General features: G+C 40.4%; 3 protein-coding genes across 4 annotated transcripts; 2 read left to right on the top strand and 1 right to left on the bottom strand.

Annotated features, from left to right (window-relative positions):
- The first annotated feature begins 773 nt into the window (after positions 1 to 773).
- Positions 774 to 2,918, top strand: hint3 (histidine triad nucleotide binding protein 3). Its single transcript, XM_068760277.1, has 5 exons — positions 774 to 930; positions 1,326 to 1,443; positions 1,641 to 1,710; positions 2,066 to 2,192; positions 2,363 to 2,918. Exons 1-5 carry the CDS (start codon positions 793 to 795, stop codon positions 2,408 to 2,410), a joined length of 501 nt encoding a protein of 166 aa, XP_068616378.1. The 5' UTR covers positions 774 to 792; the 3' UTR covers positions 2,411 to 2,918.
- A 292-nt stretch (positions 2,919 to 3,210) lies between these two features.
- Positions 3,211 to 4,645, bottom strand: si:dkey-29b11.3 (actin-binding Rho-activating protein-like). 2 transcript variants are annotated; one of them, XM_068760554.1, is made up of 2 exons: positions 4,592 to 4,645; positions 3,211 to 4,271 (listed from the first exon to the last, which is right to left on the bottom strand). In XM_068760554.1, exon 2 carries the CDS (start codon positions 4,237 to 4,239, stop codon positions 3,745 to 3,747), a length of 495 nt encoding a protein of 164 aa, XP_068616655.1. In that variant the 5' UTR covers positions 4,240 to 4,271; positions 4,592 to 4,645; the 3' UTR covers positions 3,211 to 3,744. The 2 variants fall into 2 exon arrangements, with proteins under 2 accessions (XP_068616655.1, XP_068616654.1); XM_068760553.1 differs by having other exon boundaries at positions 4,535 to 4,636.
- A 405-nt stretch (positions 4,646 to 5,050) lies between these two features.
- trmt11 (tRNA methyltransferase 11 homolog) lies at positions 5,051 to 14,282 on the top strand. The gene is made up of 13 exons (XM_068760094.1): positions 5,051 to 5,128; positions 5,841 to 5,906; positions 5,982 to 6,055; positions 6,174 to 6,255; positions 6,363 to 6,455; positions 6,823 to 6,957; positions 7,043 to 7,199; positions 7,284 to 7,364; positions 7,567 to 7,731; positions 7,846 to 7,918; positions 8,751 to 8,885; positions 12,237 to 12,357; positions 13,970 to 14,282. The coding sequence occupies exons 1-13, from the start codon at positions 5,051 to 5,053 to the stop codon at positions 14,108 to 14,110; spliced, it is 1,401 nt and encodes a 466-aa protein (XP_068616195.1). The 3' UTR covers positions 14,111 to 14,282.
- Positions 14,283 to 16,861: the final 2,579 nt, after the last annotated feature.

Below are 16,861 nucleotides of genomic sequence, written 5' to 3'. Positions count from 1 at the left end.
TGCATTAATGTTACGTATAATACAATTATTGTATAATGTATAAATGTAATAAACACATGTATAAATATATTAATGCTATAATGATAGGTTTTATTCTGAAATGTATGTTCATTTGAATAATCATACAACATGAACCAATTGGTAAAGCATGTTTGAAAGCAAAATAGGTCTCCTCTACTGCATCACAAGTTGTCATTTTTATACTATTTTCATATTTGTGTATAAGTGGGAAAGGATGGACTGTATATTTAATGAGAAAGGTTTGGGGAGTATTCTGTTTGTGATAAAAAAAACTGTTTCAAGAGAAACTAGAGGTTAGATGTTATGACGCACGTGATGTACCACAGGAAAAGAACAAAGCCACAGGAAGTTTTGAGGGGTATGGTGCTCTAGTAGGCAGGTAGGGGCTCTTTTACATTTGTGCTACTTTTCATTAAAACAGTGACTGATCAATATTTGAAGCCTTTAATGTAGAAAATAAAAATTACAGGAGCTTAACGTGTGGCAGGTTAATGAGCTGAACGAGGTCAGAGCTATTATTCAATTCATGGAGATAGAAAAGTAAAATTGCTTTATTGGATTCATATAAAAATAAAACGGGTGTACATTTAACAAATGTTATTCAAGTAATTAGTAATATAAATCCATTACACACAATCACATCCCCCTCTAGTGACAGTTCTGTATGCTTTCAAGCGAGCTCGACAATCGTTCTGTTTCCCCTTTTAAATTCGATGATCTCTGGGATCGACTGACTCGGACTGGACTATTAGTTCCGGTGTTTGTGACATTATGGCAGGAGTCGAGGCCACACAAGCTCCTAACAACGATATCTCCGGAACGGGCAGCGTGGCGGCTGTAGGATACAACAGAAAATGCACTTTCTGCAAAGTTGTGAACCATGAAATTGAAACGGAGCTTCTACACTGCGTGAGAATCTGGTCCAAATTACATAATCAGTGTAAGCTAGCTAGCTAGCTAACGTTAGCATGATACGATCAGCGTTTACGCTGGTTGTGTGACAACATTGTGTAGTTAATGTTACACAAATAATTTAACTATCCAGCTTGTATTCAGTGAGTTAATTGTGCAGATTGTAGACAATGGTGTGACATTGCTTTGTCAAGTTATACTCTGAAAAACATGATAATGTGCCGAAGAGAGTTTGGGGTTAAATGATTACATTTGTGGCGTAAATAACATGGAACAATTATTGTTTCATTTTTCCAGTCACGAAAGTAACCACTGCCATCCATGCACATTTACCCTTCTACTCCAGACGTTTTATTAATTTGTATTTGCCGATTTATCTGTCTCTGCTGCAGGATGAGGAGATGTCATGTTTCAGAGACATCCGGCCTGGAGCTCCCCACCATTATCTGGTCGTCCCAAACAAACATGTTGGGAACTGCAAATCACTCAGTAAAGAACACGTCCCTCTAGGTAAGGCTGAACTACAAACCTTACTACGGTACTTGTCCCCGTAGCACTTTAAAGTTTTTTTTTTTTTTTTTTTGCTGTGATCAGTTTGTGTCGGTCATTTATTTTTCACCTTATGAACCAAAGCTTCTATCTTCTGCTGATTGTTTTAATAAAGAGATTGTACCATTTATTTTCTTTCTTTTGGGGGGTTCATCCAGTGAAGCGGATGGTCGAGACAGGGAAGGTGATCCTTCAGAAAAACGACATAACGGATCTCAGTGATGTCAGGTGAGCCGCAGTCAGTTTCATATATTGTACTGATGGAAACTGGATTAGTGCATCTTTAAAGTATTGGGTAGTTATTGACTAATTAGGATTTTACAACATACCGGTTACCGTGTTAATTCCTCCTGTGCATTTGTCTGTTTTTAAGGCAACAATGGGTATGAGGAGAAAAGCTATTAATATAATTAATGAAATGAAAGGAAAAATACAAATAGGTTTCCAGTCTTTACGTAAATGTTCATAATGTTGTTTAAATATTCCACTTTACCTGAAGCACATCTGTATTCTGAATGACTGGAATCATATTATTCACGCGTTTCATTCCTGTTGTGGAGCTGAAGATTTTTTTTCTCTGCAGGTTTGGTTTTCATTGGCCCCCGTTCTGCTCTGTCACACACCTCCACCTTCATGTCCTCGCACCAGTCAGCCAAATGGGCTTCATATCGCGCTTCTTCTATAGACTCAACTCCTATTGGTTTATAACAGTAAGCACCTTTTTATTTATATAATTAATATATATATATATAGAAATGGAATGGAATAATTGATAAAGATGAATCCATTTCATCGAAGCCGACGCCCGACTGTAGTCTCATTCCCTTTCATGATGCCATCAGTCTAAATTCTGTTCTGTCCAAATGTTAATGTGTTGCAGGCAGACCAACTGATAGAGCATCTGAGTTCCAAAGGAGAGACCAGCTGATCTGTTTGGATCCAGTTCTCATCTGATTTTTATCGAGGAGACTGAGACCCCCACCTTCCTGCTGATTTACACACATACACTGATCTGCTGACTGTCTGGTCAAAGTTAATGTCTTATTTTTGAAGCAGGCACTTTATAAATTGGGAGCCAAATGTTTCTTCCAACTTGATGCATGTCATGCGATTGCTTTAGTATTTTACCTACGGTAAGATAATTGTTACAGAAGGAATTCATATAAGCTCCATTAATCTGCCAGAATAAAATGGATTTGCTTGTACTTCATGGAGCGAGTCGGACTGCCTTGATGCGATGCGGAACTGATGTTTTATGCATGAAATTCTTGTACGACTTAGTCAGAAAAATGAATGTGTAATTCTGAGGCCTAACATGAGACAGCTGTCATGTATTCCTAGGGTATATCAGCTATATTTGGGATGACAGTAAATTGTACTGCCTGTACTGTATTTAATTGTGTGCACTTTGAGTTGAATTCTAGAATAAATAATTAATTGCTGCTCGTCAGTGTGTTTCCAATGTACTGAGTTAGATATTGGTTTACCCTGTCTCTCTCCCAGTCACTATTTTTAAATTCTTCTATTTTAAATTCACCAGCCCATGTTTACAGCTCACAAGTGTCCTACGGAAAAACAGGCAGGACTCTTGTTTGTCTCATAAGCAGCATTTTCTAATTCATCAAACTACTGCCTTTTGAAAGACAATATGGGTTACGATGACCTTTTAACGGCATCAAATATGGCAGATATAAGGCACGATCAGTTACGACAAAGTTCCCTCTCCATTAAAATAGTTTTAATTGTGATACAGACAATATAACACCGCGTTTTCAACGGCATTGTGGCTTCCTGAATTACAAAGCAGGGAGTAACGTATGCTCTGAAGCGCTCCAAGCCCGATCAGGTTCCTTCGACATCACCGAATCCTCCGCTGATGGAAGCCTCGTGTCCCCCTCAATCTCATTAGCCTCGGACTGCTGCTGTTCACTGTTCTACTTCCCCTGGATTAAAACATAGTTCAGGAAATGATCTAGCTCATTATGATCGATATACACAGGCATGCATATATTGTTTTGCTTGCTCTCATGATTGTATTTCTTTTCATAAACTGACAATTCAATTCCAATTTTTTTTTGTCAGCATCCTTTATCTTGTGTTTTACTGGTTAAATCATTTGCTGATGAGATTATTGTTAATGCAAGTAAATTCAAGTGTTTTTACAGGATTCAAACATAAACGGTGCAATCCCACTGCTCCTCTGCACTGCCCACTGCATGTTGTGCATCTTCCACGGTGTGCACGGCCACGCTAATCTGACTTTCATTGCAACAGACTAATGACTACATGGTCATCCTGCCCCTGCCACAACATCTCACCATCAAAGTCAATTAGCCTCTGCTTCCTCGCTCGGAGAAGAATCCCCACAAGTTTGTTGGAGATAGTCACATAATGCTCAAACAATTTACCAAATTTCACAGTGATCACTTTCCCAGAGTTGTCGTGTGTGTATCGAGGAACTCCAATGTCCTTTATAACATCACACAGCTCTTGAACCTCTCTGCTGATGTGTGTCTGAGCATCCTTCCCCCGCTGCTCTGTCAGGGAACCATATATAGGCCTCCCGTAGTCGTCCTGCCGCCACTGAGGGACCACCACACTGGGTCTGGAATCATGACTGAAGGGGTTGTGCTTCTGATACTCCTGGCGCTCATTAGACCACTTCTGCCAGTTCTCCTTTAGGCCTTTCACAGATGCAGTGCACACTGCAGCGTCCTCATTTAAGCGAGTGGCAGCAGGGATCTTATCTGTTTCCATGACGGTAGTTCTCAGGCTGGCCGCCGCTGTCTCTGACAAGAACATTTGATAACTTTAAATGTCTTCAGTGTTACAAAGTTGCAATTAATTTTGAGACGTTAGTGTTTACATCACTTTATAATTACTACTTAAAATTACCAATATAATATTTTGATATTTTTAAAGACAGACATAACATTTGACATAATTATTGCTGTCCTCTTATATAAACTAGGCAATGTGGTTTTGTAATTAATTCGTGCCTATTTGCACACAAAAGCAAAGTTCCCTGATGCTTAGTAGTTTAAAAACTTACTTCTTCCTTTGCATCATCGTCAAGGCCAACTTTTAGAGCAGACATGACACAACTTACGCGTTAAACAATGACTGGATCTTGTCTTCGCCTGCAATAATGTTTCATTGTAGTCAAAGTGCAAACAAGCCCGGCAGATAAACTCCAACAGACACACTGCGAGCAGCAGCGAGAGAGCGCGGATGCCTCCGGGCACACCGGGATAAATATACTGACGGACATCTGTCTCACCCAATGAACTGTTCGTGAAGATCTGTACAGCCAATCACTGTCCAGACAGGATATCGTAGAGTTTCAGAGATTATACAAACACTCATATGCAAATTAATTAGATAGGTTTGACAACAAAAAGGTTGTTTATATGTTATCATTTTGGTAATACATACAATTACATGTATATATGTGCGCATATAAAATAATAAAACATTATTTTACTTTTATAGTAGTGTAATCGGCAGGCGGTACTCTGTGTCCGAGCCCAGTGTTTCAAGACGGACGTGTCTTCTATCCGCAACAAAAATGGCGACCATCAATAGTCGCTCATGCTTCAAGTATTTACTACATCTCGCCCAAGATAATCTGGAATTCAGGTTGCCGGTAACCTTAAAAAAAATCTGCTCGCATTTTCTATGAATTTCTTCTTTGTGAATTTTTAATTTCATGTTACGTTAGCTGCATGCGCTAATTCAAACAGTAGCATAATATTAAGTCTCGGTTCTGTTCATGTGAGGGATTGCTTGTTGTTTTACTATATGATAAGGACACAGATATTTCAACCTCATCTCTGCAAACTCTAATTGAATGAGTAATTCACATTTTAATGAGTTCTGGCCGATTTTTAATCACACATGTATGTCCAGCAGTGAATCCTCTGATGAGAGAAGGATCAGTATACATATTTGTACACCTTATTCAATTTACATGACAGACTTAATCAGCTAGCTGTCTTCCCTTGCCTTTAAATCTACTATATTGTACTCCTGTGATAGCCTTTTTACACAAGGAATCGTTAAACGGAATATCCCAGATTAGAATAAGAAAAAACGTTATTATCCCCTAGTTCTTTCTTTGTTTTTTTTTTATTATTATATACTGATATTTGATTGTTTTGACTGGAAAAGTAATACCTTGCCTATCCAGCCTTTAATGCTACAAAATTTGACTATTTTCTCATTTATCTTTCGTCCTCCAGCTTTATGAAAATTTAATAAATTGCTCTTCTTCAGTCCCTTCAAGCTCTTTTTGTGTGTATATGCTTTTCATTACAGTACATTGAAAGTCATCCATATTTCTGTACTCATACTTGCAGGAGATTAAAGCTTTGCTGGCACTCAGAGGAAAACCATTCCAGCCTAATGAAAACTTCAATGAAAAGGTTGGAAAGTAATTTCGCTGATTTAATAATGTTCTTTTTTAATGATTTGGCTGCTGCTCGATCTTTTCTTTATAGTCTCCTTTCTGGTGTCTGGATGGTTTGTCTGAGGAAGATGTCCGCAGTATTATGGCCAGATCTGTTTGTGCCAAGTAAGTGTTTTTACTTTGCTGGACGGTCAGGGATGGAATTGTCTCTGTAAAGCTGGATTGACCTACCAAATGTGAAATGCTTGACATTTAGCTGTAGCTCATGACATTGTGCTGTCAGGTCTGCTTTTGAACTATGGGGCCATGGACCAACACACAGTGAACTCAGAACATCCCTCTTGAACTGCCCATCTGAGAATATGGTTTAACATATGACACTATGGCTCATAATTATAATATATGGAAGATAAAGAATACAAGTTGATAGTACTCAATCCTGTTTGTGTTCTTTCTCTACATTCACCCGCAGTCACCATTTATGATCAATGGGTCAACGTACAGAATTAATGTCTACACTTTCAACAAGACTCTAGCGTTTCCTGACAGGATCAAAAAGATTGATGTGAGTATTTTATGTTTGTGCGTGTGTGTGTGTGAGAGAGAGAGCAATATAATTATGTATATTCTATTATATGTATATTCAAATATAATCCTTAGATTTGTCTACACAATCTGTATATTTTGTCCATATCCATCCTTAGAAACCCATATATTATGTCTAGCTGTATAGAATCCTCATAGCACCAAATCTGTATACTATACATCTTTTTAACCTGTATATTACAATCTATTAATTGTAATTCTGGTTAGATGCTAAACTGCATTTTGTTACCTTGTACTTGTGTAATAACAATAAAGTTGAACAGGGTTCATGTGTGTGTTGTATATTGATTTTTGAACACTTGTCATGCTCTCTAATGTCTCATCAGGCTTTGGAGTACCTTCCATTTAAAGGCACGGTGAGTCTGAAGAGCCCTCAGCATATCTTCTCTTTATTGGAAGATTACGGCACAGACCCAAACAACATCCCCGAACATCCGAACTACATCTATTTTGGACGATGGGTGAGACCCATTTGGTTGTTTATATTTGACTAATAATAGTGATCTGTAAGTCAACGCTTTTCATCTTTACACACTCCTGCACCAGATAGCGGATGGACAGCGTGACCTGATTTGCTCTCACAGTGTGAAGAACAGACACTTCATAGGGAACACCAGTATGGATGCTGGACTCTCATTCATTATGGCCAACCATGCTCGGGTCAAAGAGAATGACCTAGTCTTTGACCCATTTGTTGGCACTGGTGAGACAATCCTGGCGCATGCAGTAATTTAGGTAAATCTGTGTCGGTATGTAGTTTCAGTAATAATGTTTGTTTTTGTTTCAGGAAGCCTTTTAGTAGCATGTTCTCATTTCAGAGCCTATGTCTGTGGAGCAGATATTGATTACAATACCATCCATGGGAAAGGTAGCTTTCGTCTAATCAACTTTAATGATATATAATATACAGTCTTATAGTTGAGGACTTAGGCCTTATCCTATCCTTTTGAAGTCTTTAACTGCTCCAATATTGGTTTAGGTTTCTAAATAATGGAAGGGCTCAGCAATGGCCGCTCTCGATATCTGATTCTATTCAAAGTTTCTGAAGGTAAATTTCATTTGTCTTTCAGGTAGATCAAGCCGCAAAAACCATAAATGGCGAGGACCTGATGAGAATATCAGAGCCAACCTGCGTCAGTATGGAGCAGAAAAGATGTATTTAGATGTCCTGGTGTCTGATGCATCCAAGCATGTGTGGAGGCAGACCGCTCTGTTTGATGCCATCATTACTGATCGTAGGTCCTTACGGAATTCTTAACATACCACTGTTAATATTGAAGTCCTGCAAGGTGTGAAGATAAAATAATGTCAGTTATGCAATGAATGTAGTGTTTTCCCTCTGATGCCAGCTCCATATGGTATCCGTGAGTCCACCAGGAGAACAGGGTCCTGCAAAGATGTTGTGAAACCTCTTGATGGCAGGTAAATACAGGAGATAATCTTCAGACTTATTTACAGACAAAAAATTCAAATATCATGAAAAAGTTCAATATTGTTTGTCACTCATTTCAGAAAGCGAAACCTATATTTCAAGCCTTTTATTTCTTAACATTTTCAATGAATGAAACTGAATTTTCACTTTATTATGAAAATTCAGTGTCTCAGGAAATTACAATATTGTGAAAAAGTTGTAATATCAGAAAGTCACTGGTCACACCCGAATCAGCTAATTAACTCAAAACACCTGCAAAGGTTTCTTGAGCCTTTAAATGGTCTCTCAGTTTGGGTGAGTAGGAGACACAATCATGGGGAAGCCTGCTAAATGACGGATGTCCAGAAGACAGTCACCGACACCTTCCACAAGGAGGGTAAGTCACCAAAGGGATGACCGCAGCCTTGAGGTGGCTTGAGGCTGCAGTCAGAACACAAAGAGCTATTATACACTTAGACATGGGCTACAAATGCCACATTCCTCGTGTCAAGCCACTCCTGAACCAGAGAAGTTTCCACAGTCTTGTTAGCCATAATCATCAAAATTTCAAGAAATAAGGACTTGAAATATTTCACTGTGTAATGAATGTAATATGTGGGTTTCACTATCTGAAATTAGTGACAAAGAATATTAAACTTTTTATGATACTCTAATTTTGTATTTATTTATTAGGTGTGTGTGTGTAGACAGTGGAGAAAATAATAATTTGATCTGCTGAATTTGTAGGCCCACTTGGCCTAGTAGTGCCTTTCAAGCTTTAAATTTTTAAATCAGTCTACTTTTTCTTTGGTCTAAGACTGTTTGTTTGATCCTCCTCTCCAGCTACGTAGAGTCTCACGTCCCCGTCTCACAGGTGTACTACCTGAGCGACATCTTCACAGATCTGCTGAACTTCTCTGCCCACCACCTGGTAATGAGAGGGAGGCTGGTCTATTGGCTGCCAATCTACAGACCAGAGTGAGTAAGGAGCCTTCTAAAAACCGTCATTTTTAAGTGTGCCTTGATTTGTGCAAATTTATAAATTACTGAAATACTTGCGTTGTCTTCACACAGTCAGATTGAGGACTTTTAATTTTTGACCAAATGTTGCCGTTCTGTTGTTCAGTAACAATTTGTATCAACAGGGGGCAGACTCATTCCACAGAACTGCTCTTCATGATCACTAGATTTAAATCCTGTCAAATAATAAACCAAATTGAATAAAGTATTATTATAATGTAAAAAAAAATGATTCCAGTTTATGCAATTTAATAGGCATATGTAATTTAATATCTTTGCAAATTAAAATATGTACGTGCAAATGTAATACAATACATGCATAAGAAATGTCTAATTATGGATTTGGACGAATGAGTTAATGAGCTGCTGAATGCTTTTAAAACCCAAAGTTTGTTGTTGGGTGTTTCAGCCGGAGCCCAGTAGGCCGGTTACACAAAAGCCGTTTCCACGAAGATATTTCAAGCGCTCAGTTTTCCCCTTGTAGCGCTATTCCATTCCTGTTCCTATAAAATACTGTCCTGCATGTGGAACCACCTGCATGAATGACCGTGTTTTACAGCATTATATACAGGCGTCCTGAGGTAACCGCAACTGACAAGCCTTTATATGTTGTCTCTTTTAGATGGCTCTACTGAAACACACTTGAGCGTTGTTAAATGTTTTGCACACTAAAAGAAAGAGAAGTGCTGCCTCACAGTGCAGATGTTTGACTGGAAGCGTATGAACCACAACTGACGGTTACAGAAGCAGGCATTTGGGGAGGAAAACCCCCTGCAGAGCTGGGGTCACTGATTATAAGGCTGGGCCGGAGATGAGGTCATCCTGCATCGTCTGGGTTTTAGGATGTATGTACGTGAATAAGTGTATATGAGAACATGTTCAGTCATACCTTGGCAAAACCCTGGATTTGTGTGTGTGTGTGTGGATGCGTCTGTAGATATTTATAAATGTGTGTGTGGTCGCCTGTATGAGTCCGTACATACATGTATGTCATCATGTTCACACATTTGTCTTTGCTACTCATCTACTGGTGCTTGACTCGGTGCCTGTCAGAGCTCTGAGCCAAAATAAACGTCCGAGGCCAGGCGAGTCAGATATGTGAACTATATGTCTCTGCGGTCTGCAAGTTGACCTCTCTGTGTGTGTGTGTGTGTGTGTGTGTGTGTACAATTGCATGTGTGTTTTTTGGATATGCATGTCTGTGTGTGTAAGTCCAGACGTAGCCTGTCTCCTGAGCCTAATCTGGGGCTCAACAGGGGAGATATCCGGTTTCTGTCACCCCCACATATGTGTGTATCTGCATCCATGGCTATGATAGAAACAGTGGGAATGTGTATGTGTGCTTGTTTGTTTCGTGAGAATAAGGTTTGTGTGTGTGTGTGTTGACAGGTGACAAGTCTTGTCAGCAGAAAACAGAGCATAAACCAGACGGAGCCCTTTGAACTATTTCCTTTGTCCCATTAAAGACTAAATGAAAGAAGGAAAAACTATCAAGAAGACAGATGATGGAACGTCATTCATCACAGCCATAAAGTCACCTAATTACAAGATAAACATGTGAAGTATAGAAGCCGAGTGGCTCACTGTCGGGAGTAAGCTGATACGCATGTTGTTGAGTATGCATGAGCCATGTTTTCATTTCACTTAAAGTCTGTGGACATTTTCATGAATGTCATTTAGAGGTCCAACTGTTCACTGTTTCTTTTTTTTTCTTTTTTTTTCTCTATACCTTGTCTGCATTTGTGCTCAACAGTGACAACGTACACAACGTCAGTCACTGTTAGAGTTCGATGCAATTTTCTTATAGTGATTGTGACCGTCACCTGCCCTCTTGGCAGACTAGCTTATTCATATTTTATTAGTTTTATTACCTGCTTACCGCCGTAGAGGGCTGTGCACACCGCAGTGAACATACAACATGGACAAACAAAAAGTGACAAATACACAGTGTTCTGAAAAGAGAGTGCAATGGATTTATTTGTGCGCCTTAATTTTACCCCTTCCATCCAATCATCACCAAGAGTTGTCCCAATACACCAGGTTCACATCCGTCTCTAGAGGGAAGTATGGATCACCAAGTTCTCAGATCTGAGGAAAAAGAGAGCGAGCATAGTGAGAGCCACAAACACTGACCCAGCAACCTCCACTGACTCAGAGATCTGTGTGCGGGGTTGACTCTCTAAACGAGTTTTAATAGGTGCTGGAGTGGTGGACCTGGCATGCGTGAAACCTCCACCTAAGAACGGGGCAGCCATCCCGGACCCAACGATGGCAACATGACCCCCCAGATCACCCCAAGCAGCCACAGCAACCCGAGAACCTGTTCACTGTTTCAACATCAGATCTTGGATGCTGTGAAATGTGAACCTTATGGTTTAAGGCTCAAATAATAGAATTAAAAATATATTTGATGAATTCGAGTTAATAGTGGGGCGGTACGGTGGTGTAGTGGTTAGCGCACCCTGCGTCTGCGTGGGTTCTTTCCGGGTTCCCCGGTTTCCTCCCACCTCCAAAAAAAGTGCAATTTAGGTGAATTGATTCCTCCAAATTCTCCGTTGTGTGTGTGTGTGTGTGTGGTTGTCTGTCTCTGCATGGCCCCGCATGCCAATATCTTATTGATCTATTCAAGTAATGGTATTGGCTTTAGGAGTGACCAGAAGGAGGAAGGTGGTCTTAAAATTCATGTCATAAGGCACATAACTAAATAAGTTATTATATTATTGTTATTATTGCTGTTAATTGCTTTTTTAAAGTTCAAGCTATTTATCAAAGCTAATGTAAAGGCTAATATAATCATGATTTGGATTTTTGTATCAATCAGCATTCCTACCAGTGAGTATTTTGTATGAGCATGTTTTTGAAAAAAATGAGTGACTCTAAAGGAAAACCAATCCCTTAAGTTGAAAGGCCATCCCTGCCTCTGTTCAGATGTCTAGTAGCTTAGCAGGTAAGGCTCGCCATAAATAACTCCTGACAGACAGCAGGCGATCCTCACCCAGCTGCATCGGCACTATGGTAACACAGCAAATAAACGGGGACATGTAAATCTGGCTTTGAGCGGGACTGATGGTGAAGAGAAAGTGCCACTGATTCAAATATGCAAACACATGCACCATCCTCTTTTAATAGCTAACCTCTAACCTCACCTGGCTGGTGATGACAGAGCCAGCAGGTGAAACTGTCAGGTCAGACACTTTTTCCACATTTGCTGTCGTTACGCTGCACTGAAAAGAGAAAGGTTTTTAAAAGCTGTGCAGGTCTGTAGCTGTGCTTCGTGATTTTGTCTCATAGAAAGCGTGTCTCTTTCAGGTACTCTGAGCAGATGATACCTCTACATCCATGTCTCCGGCTCATCAGTAACTGTGAGCAGATGCTATCCAGCCACACCTCACGGCGCCTGATCACCATGGAGAAGATCAAGGAGCCTCAGGTGTGGTCACATGCTTCTCAGCACTTTTTAACAGTGAAGGAGCAGATGAATCACCCCAAACAGTATTCACCCACAACCGGTTCAGGATACTGTTTTAGGCAAAGCGTTGTGTGTAGCGTTCAGTGATAAATGACGTGCGCACTACGACTCTGTGAGCTGCAGAATTTGTTTACTATTTGTCGATTTCTGAGCACGAACAGCGACACAGATATGATTTGGTAAAATGAAAGCATGTGTGTGAATGCGCTTTCAAGTTTTATGTGCGGTTCCTGAAATCGCTGTTGTATATGTAACCACATAAGTGTGTGTCATGTTCATGAGTGTTGCGTGTGCTTATGTGTAGGCTTTCTCACATGTCATCTCATTGGCTGCGATGGTGTCTCTGTATGTCTGGAGTAAATCCTCACCATCTGGCTGTGATTGGCTCATTTCTTTTATACTGGAGCTCTAAATGGTGTAATCACACATCATATGGAAAACAATCTCGGGATCTGACATACATTCCATTTCAAAGCCCCAAATTGCTCCCATAAATGCGCTTGTATGACACGAACAGATGCACATTTGGTTGATCTTATGTGGAAGTCTGACTTTTTTTTTAAATCCTTTTTTAAGAAGTCCTCACCTGCCTCACGGCTCTTAGATGGGACTGCATGTGAACACTTGAATGTGAGCGTTTGCTCATGGCACATGTGTTGGCACTGCTTTTAGCATTTTGACGGTAACTGGACGGGCCAAGTGACTATAAATGTTTCATCACATTTTCTTTCTGATATGTGACGTCATGTTTTAGTGGCCATAAATTACGTATTTGTCCATTTATTTTTTAACACTGAATGTATGCAAGTCTTCACATGTATGACTGTTGGCAGAGGCTGGGTGGTTGCTTCCGCCGTTCTCAGTTGTGTGTAGACATGTCTCCCTATCCTTATTCGTTTGCAGTCGTGGTTACGTTTTCAGCGTCGTCTCCAAGTTGTCGGCAGCATGAGCAAGCAAAAGAGGTGTTTCTGACAAATCACAGGCCCAGTATAGGTGTCATCACTTTCAACTCGGCTCACCTCATTATTCCTCTTCGTCCGCTCATCCCTCTGTTGACCGTCACCTTACAGCCAAAACAAACTGTTTAACTGAGTCGGTTCATAACAGTTTATGTACATTGCTAATCTACGCTGTCCTGTTGTTATGTGCTTATGTGGACATAGTGTGCAAATCATGTGACGCTCATATGGTACTGACATGGGAGATGCTTCATTGACCAGACAAAGGGAACTTTTAACATGTATCTCTTTCAACATACCAAAGCAAAGAGGATGGCACAGAGAGGCTGCAGCTTTTATATATATATATATATTTCTTTCATTTTTCCTGAAACAATCTTTAACAAGGTGCAAAATTGAGGGGAAAATCAATATTTGGAAGCTGTATGAAGTCTTGTTTGTCAAAAAGATGGAGGATGAAAATGAAATACAGCTATTTCAGAATTTCACTGAGTAATTTGGCGAAATATTTTAAAAATTTCTTAGGTTATTCTCATTTGGGGAAGCAAACGGTATTTTGGACAGTAAGGTTAAGTAAGACCAATGTGATCATCCACGCATTTGTGTCTCCGCAGGAACTCGACAGCTTGACTCATCTGGTGGACTCATGCTTCAGCCCCTACCAGAGACACAATGCCTTCAGAGAGAAGTACTTCAGTGGAGTAAACAAGAGGTCCGGTAAGGAGGATAACAAACCAGATTTCAATGGGGAATGAACAACGTGATTGCCCAGGACACTCAGAGGAGGTATCTGCACAGAAATGGAAAAAAACCCAGCAACATGGCATGCAGAATCAGGACATGGTTGTTTGTGAACTGAACAAGGAAAAAACCTATCCGTTATTAATGTTTTTAAATCTTAATTGTTGTAATTTAGATTATTTTTAATGCCTGTACTTTCTTCTTCTAATAAATAAAGAAATGCTGTCTGACCGAGGCGTGGGTTACTAAAAAGTCCAAGACGGTTACGACATCTACAAGTTTGACTGCCTGAATAGTAAATACAAGCTTGAACTGAACATGGTATAAATTCATAGAGAATTGGGAGTGAGTGATAAAGGAAATGTTCAAATTAAAGTCGCAGCAGCTGAGATATTCTGACTGGTCTAACTGGATCCTAAACATCCTATACATACTGGAAAGCGTTTTCCATTACTTCCTGCTATGTCTGATAAACATTTAACACAAGCTCCATGCCCCCCATTTGTTTCAGACGTGTTCTTTTAAAATACAGATGTTTCAAAATTATGTTCACAAAGGACTTTTTTTCTTTTCTTTTTTAGGAACAGGCCAATTTTCCATTTAGTTACAGTAAATGCATACATATAAAAATGTAGATTTTTTAGTTCACTTAAGGATTAATGTTTAAAGTCTAAGTCTGTATCAAGTCCTAATTTGACTGATTGAAACTTTGCTAACTGTCCAGTTAATGTTTTAAATGTGATTGACCTAAAGCGAGGCATCCAGAGTCCAGTCTTGTTCTGACCAAGGTGTCATGTTGAGGAGAGAAAAGCCTACCTGTCCCTGCAGGAGCCCAAAATGACCGGGCGTCCCGCCTCACCGCACAGCGCTGCAGCTCGTCAGCAGCTTTTGCTGCTTCTAGCCACAGTTTACATGCAGTCCGGCTGATTATTCGCCTCACGAGAGTGGTGCAGCAGGCCTTTATGTACACCACCCCTTTGCTGTGTTTATGCGTTGGCCCTCTGCCTCTCCAGCACACTTCCACATTCGTCTTGCTTCACAGGCTCCATCACGTTATCCAGCTCGCCATCACTTGTACTGCGAGTTTAAAGCGCCTTCAAAGCCCCTTACATATATCTAAAGTCATCAAGGAATATCCACTGATTCCACTGGACAGCTGGAGGCCTTTATTGTTGCTCTTCATTTCTGTACCCTAATCCAATAACTCTTTTCTCTTCAAATGTGCCACGTGCCACAACATAAGAGCCTTTTATGTTGATGGCCGTTTTAATGCAGCCCCTCTATTACTGTGTTTTAAAAGAGTTTGCATGGCCACAATACGGTGATAAACCGTGCCCGCACTCTCCGTTACAAACATTGTAATCTGGAAGGGGTGGATGGGTTCATCTCTGCAGCATTTAATGCTGTCCAGACATGCAACTTCCGTTTGTGTGTGTGTATGCATGTGTGAGATCTGGTTTTGTTTTATGCTGGATGCTAACTGCAGCAGAACAGTTTCTTGGTGTAATTCAGTGGCAATAAATCATTTGAGACCTAACCTGTAAAAAAAAAAAAAGAAGCTGTATCTTAGCTTACGTGGTCAGGCTTCTCTTCTTTCTCCATTGCATCATCTGCCCCCATAATAACCCCTCCTTTGATACTTTATTTAAATGCGTGTAGTCCTTAAATATCAGCAACAGAGGATTTCCTTTTCCCCCTCAAAATTCTCCCAGCCTCTCCATCACCTCTTCACCTGCTGCACCTTTGGCCTTTCCTCCTTTCTCCTCTGCCATCCACAGGCTTCTCGGTTTCTCAAAGGGGAACTCCCAATAGGAGTAAAGAGCCACTGTTTTGGAACAATGGATCCTGATTAAACTCCCCTGTTTGAAAGTGACCTTCAGACTGCTGAATCAGCCCGTAAATACACCATGAGAACCTTAACAGCTCCCTGCAGGAGAAGACTAGTAAATATGTCACACTTTGTAAACACGTCCATACATATTTTTAATAGTGCAACATACAATGCAAACTGTCGTTTATTTGTAGTTTATTCTTAAACATATTTACCCTAATCCTGTTTCATGTCTGCATAGTAATATGAAGCTAACACCAGAGGGCAACGGGTCTCAGAATAACATTAGAAATAGTACAAACAATTACAACTGTGGCACACTGCCAAATATGTTTGTGCTGGTAAGTGGATTTTCTTTGCTTTGGATAATGTGGCTGCGTTTATGCAGTCTTTGTGCTAAGCTGGGCAGCAACAGGCTGCAGCTTCACATTAAAGGCAACCTTCCAAGAAAGGGAATTACCGGTGGTATATTTCACAAAACAAAACATTTTATTATCCAGTAGAATCAGAACACGGGAACGGGGTAGGAGGATATTGTGTATGTCACAGTGTCCTTATCAAAACGATGCTGCGCTCGATTTGGCAAGAAACATTATCCAACATCTGATCCTTTTTTGTGGAGATATGATTAGTGACAGTTGGATAACGGCATGTCACTGGAGGTAATATGTGATGTGTACGCTGCGTGGGTGTTTTTTGAAACTTCATAGCTCAGGCGTGTCCAAGCCTTATGCACGCACACACACACATGAGTGATTGAACATATGGAGCACAGGTGCAGTGCACCTGTCTGTAGCCAGGGAGGGGAGTTTGGACACCTGCAAGTCCTCCACTCCTTCTCAGTTTGGTCCCCCCCCCCCCACCCTCAGGTCATTCCATTGCTCTCCTGCACCCTGGGAAGCCCCCGGCAGCCCCTCAGTTGTTGATCGACGTA

This window comes from Brachionichthys hirsutus, chromosome 3, assembly GCF_040956055.1.
Source record: "Brachionichthys hirsutus isolate HB-005 chromosome 3, CSIRO-AGI_Bhir_v1, whole genome shotgun sequence".
NCBI classification, from domain to species: domain Eukaryota; kingdom Metazoa; phylum Chordata; class Actinopteri; order Lophiiformes; family Brachionichthyidae; genus Brachionichthys; species Brachionichthys hirsutus.
Note: the sequence above shows the minus strand (reverse complement) of the source record. Positions and strands in the feature narration are given on the sequence as shown.